General features: G+C 42.0%; 1 protein-coding gene across 1 annotated transcript; it reads right to left on the bottom strand.

Moving 5' to 3' along the window:
* Positions 1-4162: 4162 nt before the first annotated feature.
* Positions 4163-7684, bottom strand: LOC106575342 (acyl-coenzyme A thioesterase THEM4). The gene is made up of 6 exons (XM_014151825.3): positions 7248-7684; positions 6714-6903; positions 6224-6386; positions 5952-6062; positions 5636-5760; positions 4163-5402 (listed from the first exon to the last, which is right to left on the bottom strand). Exons 1-6 carry the CDS (start codon positions 7407-7409, stop codon positions 5359-5361), a joined length of 795 nt encoding a protein of 264 aa, XP_014007300.1. The 5' UTR covers positions 7410-7684; the 3' UTR covers positions 4163-5358.
* Positions 7685-7711: the final 27 nt, after the last annotated feature.

The following is a 7711-nucleotide window of genomic DNA, read 5'->3' as shown; positions in this document are numbered from 1 at the left end:
TTACCTAAATAAATATGAGGGCAGGCAAGCAAAACCCAAAACGTTTAGGCCTATATGATAGTCTGGAGGTTTTTTTCAGTAGCTTGATTAAGATAAGGCCTATGGAAATACAAGAAAATGTGTCATTATAGACTAATTATCAAACGTATTTAATTTCATTGCTTTCCTTTTCGGTTTTAATTACGGTCATTAATAGAAGCGCATGTAGTCTCCAGCAGTGTGAATGGTAAAGGGTTACCAAGGCCCGGTTTACCCGTTACATAATCTACAACGCACTGAATTATCCGGTGTAAACACATTACTGTATTTAACCACTACAGTTACTTAACCTGCTTGTTGTTGATGGTTCTAACTCAGGTCATATCAGATAAAGATGATTTAAGCAGTGTAATATTTTTTTGTGGGCTATACATAGCTACAATAGTTGGGAGCAAATTGTAACCAACCGTCCTTAACTAAAGCAACAGTGGTGACCTACGTATGCGCTTTACAACATGCACTATCATCTCTGTTATAGTTACTAAACTCATTTACTCTCCATATTCCGCCATGTCTTCTTTTTGCAATGAACTTCCTTGTGTAATCAGTTCAGGCTACTCAGGTTTCACCCGGGATGAACAGTGTGTTCCCGTTAATTTTGGTGTGGTCTCAGGTGCGTCAGTGCTATCCTTTTTTAATTACAGCCGCGCGGTTTAGCAACTGTCGGTTTCCTTCGGCTGGACCAGAGATATAGGCTTAACTGTCTCAGTGAGGTGATCTGCTTATTATTTATTCTATATGATATGGCATTTGTGTGAGCAAGGCCATCAATCTGTAAAGAGATAAAAACAGATCAATACATAACCGACAATATGCCAGGGCCACAGATAATGGCATTCAAATATGAGATAAAATAAGACAAAAATCTAATCTCTCACAGTGAAAGAAAGCAGTACTACTCTCTGGACATACAATGTATGTGTGTTTAGGTGGTTTTAACAAAATTAAATGACTGGAAAGTTGTCCACCTCAGTTCCACTGCACCCTCGCTCCTCAAAGCCCATCTGACCACACCTGAGTCTCAGGCTCTCCCAACCGCTGCTCTGGCTGTGTCCTCCACACACACACACACACACACACACACACACACACACACACACAACTGTCTCCAATATGAGGACAGAAACTCGAGGGGCCTAAGGGAAGGGGGATAGAGGAGTTCACACCTAACCACACACACACACACACACACACACAGCAAAATACTCCAAAACCACACCAGTAAACTGTGTGCATATATTTCAATTATATCAGAAACTCCAGAGAAATGAGCCACTAGCATCAGTTAGTAACCAGACATATAGTTATTTAACCAGACATTCAGTTATTTATCATGCCTAGTATTATCAGTTAGTTACCAGGCCTACTAGTATCAGTTAGTTACCAGACATATTATTTTCAGTTAGTTATCATGCCTAGTATTATCAGTTAGTTACCATGCCTACTAGTATCAGTTAGTTACCATGCCTACTAGTATCAGTTAGTTACGATGCCTGCTACTATCAGTTAGTTACCATGCCTACTAGTATCAGTTAGTTACCATGCCTACTAGTATCAGTTTGTTACCATGCCTACTAGTATCAGTTAGTTACCATGCCTGCTACTATCAGTTAGTTACCATGCCTACTAGTATCAGTTAGTTACCATGCCTACTAGTATCAGTTTGTTACCATGCCTACTAGTATCAGTTAGTTACCATGCCTACTAGTATCAGTTAGTTACGATGCCTGCTACTATCAGTTAGTTACCATGCCTACTAGTATCAGTTAGTTACCATGCCTACTAGTATCAGTTTGTTACCATGCCTACTAGTATCAGTTAGTTACCATGCCTACTAGTATCACTTAGTTACCATGCCTACTAGTATCAGTTAGTTACCGTGCCTGCTACTATCAGTTCATTACCATGCCTGCTACTATCAGTTAGTTACCATGCCTACAAGTATCAGTTAGTTACCATGCCTGCTACTATCAGTTAGTTACCATGCCTACTACTATCAGTTAGTTACCATGCCTACTGTTATCAGTTAGTTACGATGCCTGCTACTATCAGTTCGTAACCATGCCTGCTACTATCAGTTAGTTACCATGCCTACTAGTATCAGTTAGTTACCATGCCTGCTGTTATCAGTTCGTTACCATGCCTACTAGTATCAGTTAGTTACCATGCCTACTAGTATCAGTTAGTTACCATGCCTACTGTTATCAGTTCGTTACCATGCCTACTAGTATCAGTTAGTTACCATGCCTACTAGTATCAGTTAGTTACCATGCCTACTGTTATCAGTTAGTTACCATGCCTGCTACTATCAGTTCGTTACCATGCCTACTGTTATCAGTTAGTTACCATGCCTACTGTTATCAGTTCGTTACCATGCCTACTAGTATCAGTTAGTTACCATACCTACTGTTATCAGTTAGTTACCATGCCTACTAGTATCAGTTAGTTACCATGCCTACTATTATCAGTTTGTTACCATGCCTACTGTTATCAGTTCATTACCATGCCTGCTGTTATCAGTTAGTTACGATGCCTACTAGTATCAGTTAGTTACCATGCCTACTGTTATCAGTTAGTTACCATGCCTACTAGTATCAGTTAGTTACCATGCCTACTATTATCAGTTTGTTACCATGCCTACTGTTATCAGTTCATTACCATGCCTGCTGTTATCAGTTAGTTACGATGCCTACTAGTATCAGTTAGTTACCATGCCTACTAGTATCAGTTAGTTACCATGCCTACTGTTATCAGTTAGTTACCATGCCTGCTACTATCAGTTCGTTACCATGCCTACTGTTATCAGTTAGTTACCATGCCTACTGTTATCAGTTCGTTACCATGCCTACTAGTATCAGTTAGTTACCATACCTACTGTTATCAGTTAGTTACCATGCCTACTAGTATCAGTTAGTTACCATGCCTACTATTATCAGTTTGTTACCATGCCTACTGTTATCAGTTCATTACCATGCCTGCTGTTATCAGTTAGTTACGATGCCTACTAGTATCAGTTAGTTACCATGCCTACTGTTATCAGTTAGTTACCATGCCTGCTACTATCAGTTCGTTACCATGTCTACTGTTATCAGTTAGTTACCATGCCTACTGTTATCTGTTCGTTACCATGCCTACTAGTATCAGTTAGTTACCATACCTACTGTTATCAGTTAGTTACCATGCCTACTAGTATCAGTTAGTTACCATGCCTACTAGTATCAGTTAGTTACCATGCCTGCTACTATCAGTTAGTTACCATGCCTACTAGTATCAGTTAGTTACCATGCCTACTATTATCAGTTTGTTACCATGCCTACTGTTATCAGTTCATTACCATGCCTGCTGTTATCAGTTAGTTACGATGCCTACTAGTATCAGTTAGTTACCATGCCTACTAGTATCAGTTAGTTACCATGCCTGCTACTATCAGTTAGTTACGATGCCTACTAGTATCAGTTCATTACCATGCCTACTAGTATCAGTTCGTTACCATGCCTACTAGTATCAGTTAGTTACGATGCCTACTAGTATCAGTTAGTTACCATGCCTACTGTTATCAGTTCGTTACCATACCTACTATTATCAGTTCATTACCATGCCTACTATGTGTTATGCGTGCCTACGATACCCAAAGAGTCGAATAAAGTAGCATTTTGAAATGGCCAGATTGGGACCATAGTGTCTATGTTTTGTCCTCAGTATCAGTCTCAGTAGTGAGAGTGCTGGTTAAGGCTATGTGGTCTGCTGGGTTTATGCTGACAGAATCCTCTGAACTCTGTGATGTGGACAACGTGTCAGTTTTTACCGTAATGCTGCCTGTCATTCATTTCTTACTGGAAGGGGATCATTCACAAAGAGGGAGGGGTCAGAGACAAGATAGACTGACAAATAAAGAAAAAGAGAGACAGACAGTGACAGAGAGAGAGAGAGGAAGGAAGGAAGAGGGGAAAGAAGGAAGTAGGGGTGAGAGGTAGATATAGATTCGAAGAGAGAGGTTGACATATGAAGAGAAAAGGGTCTGTATGACATCAGTCTGTCTGAAGGTTGTTTATAACACATGGACCAATGAGAATGGAAAAGTTATCCCACATTGAGCCAGATACCATAGAAAAACAGTCTACAGTACCAAAGAGGTAAGGCTTTATTCAAGAGGTCATAATGGTCACATAATAACGTATCAGCAATGATTCAAATCTCAAACTGTAAAGGCCCAATAAATTATTCAGAATTATATAAATAAAATACTAAAAATAAACAATCTATTAAATATATCGGAGTGGCTGTGGATCCAACTTTTCTAGACCCCTCATTCCGACGGCTAAAGGTCCTGAAGCTTCTTTACACACCGTCTCTGTTCTACTCATAGAGAACAAGCTACTCTGGTGAATGGAGCTCGTTTAATAAAGTTAGATCAAAGCTGAATCAATGTCTGACAGATCACACAATGATGGTATTCTACATAATAGAACCCAATATAATAGCGTAGTATAAAATTACTTTAAGACAAAACACCACCTCATTTCTTATGAGATTTTAGGATGATTGTGCGAACGGGCACATTTTTCTCTCATGTGGCCAAAACTCAACAGCACGTGTCACTAGGCAGAATATGTGCTATGATTGAAACTAGACACAGGTATGCAGATGCTGCATGGATGTTTCACAGGTAAAACATGAAGATTATCATTCACAATTGACTGAGAAATGTGAAGGGAGGTGCGTAAAAGTAGAGAATCCTGCACATGCAGAAGTGTCGGGACCTTTAGCTGTCGGGAAGAAGGGTTCAGAAAAGTTGTATCCACAGCCTCGAACTAAATATAATATACCAGAGGTTATGTCCTTCACTCTGACTGGAGCTGGTGGTCCAGGAGTGTGTAACAGTGGAGAAAGAGAGGTACAATATCCACAACTGGTTGTGTCTATGATATACAGTATCTGTAGGCTATGTCAGTGGAGCGCAAGGCATCAGGTGTCTCAGGCAAACTGCTAGAGTTAAGAAGATTACTGGATCTGACAGTCATAACCACACACACACACACACACACACACACACACACACACACACACACACACACACACACACACACACACACACACACACACACACACACACACACACACACACACACACACACACACACACACACACACACACACACACACACACACACACACACTAAAGCATACACACTCCCACACTAAGGTACTGACATACACCCAAACATTTGTGTGCAGACAAACACACCCCCTAGGAAGTCAGTGCTGTTTCTGATGTTGTGTGTTTGTAGCGTCTGGTTGGTCGATGAGCTGGCCAATCCATCATCCTCCTAATAGGTGTCCCATTGTGATTGACAGAAACAGCCCTGAGAGAAGGAGAAGGAGAGAGAGTGAGGGAGAAGGAGAGAGAGAGGGAGAAGGAGAGAGAGAGGGAGAAGGAGAGAGAGAGGGAGAAGGAGAGAGAGAGGGAGAATGAGAGAGAGAAGGATGAGGGAAAAGAGAGAAACATACTAAGACTGAGAGAACACTTCAGACTGACTGAAAGTCCAATGACACACGTCTAAAAACACAACCAACATGTAAGGGTGGGTGACAGAACCTGTGGCCTCTGTGTGTAGTTTGGAACTGTCCGTGTTGGTCACTTGACAGGAAACAAAGGTTTTCCGTCCCTCTTTCTTATCCAATGAGCAGGTGAGCAGCACTGTACTACCCAATGGGATGGGGCTTTGGGGAGGAGAGGCGGGATACAGTATGTGTCATAACCAGGAAATGTGGTCAGGAAAAATCTAGAACCTCACTTAGAACCTTACAATAATGATCACAATAACATGAAAACATGTTTTTAGAGTTTAATAAGCCGTGAGTGAGTGATGGAGAGAGTGAGGAACAGAGTGAGGGAGAAAGTGTGTGTGTACCTGCGGTAGTTGATGTTGAGGTTGGCAGTCATGACAGGCCCAGAGAGGTAGGTGGCATGGGTCCCTGTTACAGTGTCAATCATGGTAGCTATTGCCCCCCCATGGACGTGCCTGGAATCACACACATAATTTATAAACATTACACTTCTGACTAAATATGATGTTTGAATGCTAGCAGTTGATTGTGTCATTTTTACAGAGATACACACACAAGGACAAACATTGTCACAGTATACACATGCCATCAGCACACACAGACACAAACAGCTCACCCCGGGGGTCCCTCCAGTAGGTGGCCAGCCTGGAACACACACACACACTTCTGCTCCTGCTTGTTGACAAACACGACGTACTCGAACGCTGCACCCTGCTCCCTGATGTTCCGCGTGAACAGACGCGCCTTCGACTGAATGATCTTACTCAGATACACCCCACCTTGGAAGGAGAGACACACATATAGACAACATCTTACTCAGATACACCCCACCTTGGAAGGAGAGACACACATATAGACAACATCTTACTCATATACACCCCACCTTGGAAGGAGAGACACAGAGTTACACACATACACACAGCATCTTACTCAGACACTATGCCCAGGACATGAGAGAGACAGGGTTATACAAACACATTTTTTTTACGTCACATTTTAGCAATTTATCTAGTCCAGAGCGATTTACAGTAGTGAGTGCATGCATTTTCGTACACACACACACACATACTCCATCCATAAGTGAAAGAAACCCTTCCTTACTGTACCTGTGGCATACTTGAGGGAGCGGTTATAGCTGGGCAGTCTTCTCCAGACCCCCCACTTCTTCTCTCCGTCATCTGTCTCTACCTCACACTGGCTGTTATAGTGCTCATACAGACGCCTCATGTCGGAGCCCCAGGACGTGTTGGGCAGGCTGAAGTCCCGTGGCTGGAAAGCGAAAGGCCAGGGCAGCACCTAGTGGACAAACACTACTATTACACTCTTATCCATACTTTTTTACAGTATTATCTGACTGAGTACAGGGGGTCCCACTGTATGACAACAGAACAGCATGACACGGCAGAAACATCCATAACGAAATACATTACAGCACAGTTCACAATGCACATTGTGGGAAAAAATACTGTTTCTATCGGCAGTAACGTTTGGGAAAAGGGAACCATGACAAATGTTTAGGTAAGATGAATCATGACTCACATGTTCTCACTCACATTGCCCTTGACAGTAGGCTACACTAATGTTATGGCTGTTTGTATCTAGCTAAATATGTGTGGCTGTGTGTGTGTTTCTGGACCTACCGCCATGGTTCGGACACTGTTGATAGAGGACCAGGGAAACTGGAGAGTCCCTCTTGGAGTCATTTGTTGTCTGATGTTGTTGTTGAAATTTCCCTTTGAGATTTCACGTCGCATTATTTGGCACAGTCCCCTGGCCATCTGCTGCACTCCTGTTCGTATCATGATGACAATGTTGGGGTAAGATTGCCAAGCCCTATTCTGATGTAACTACAAATTACTGTAACGTTACGGTTACTACTAGCCAGCCCTTCAGCTTTACTGACTAGTGGCTGTTGTATGATAGCAATACACATTCCGAATCAAACCTAACATAGAACTATAACTTTCTACTGTAACAAACTAACAACAGGAGGATAAATACGGAGCTTTTGTCAATTTTGTCTCGCCTCTAGTTTTGCCGGTAGAATGACTTTCATGTGTATCTCATCGCCCCATGTTACCACTTCCTGCACAAGGAACGACGA

Source organism: Salmo salar, chromosome 02, assembly GCF_965601325.2.
Source record: "Salmo salar chromosome 02, fSalSal1, whole genome shotgun sequence".
Classification (NCBI taxonomy): Eukaryota; Metazoa; Chordata; class Actinopteri; order Salmoniformes; family Salmonidae; genus Salmo; species Salmo salar.
Note: the sequence above shows the minus strand (reverse complement) of the source record. Positions and strands in the feature narration are given on the sequence as shown.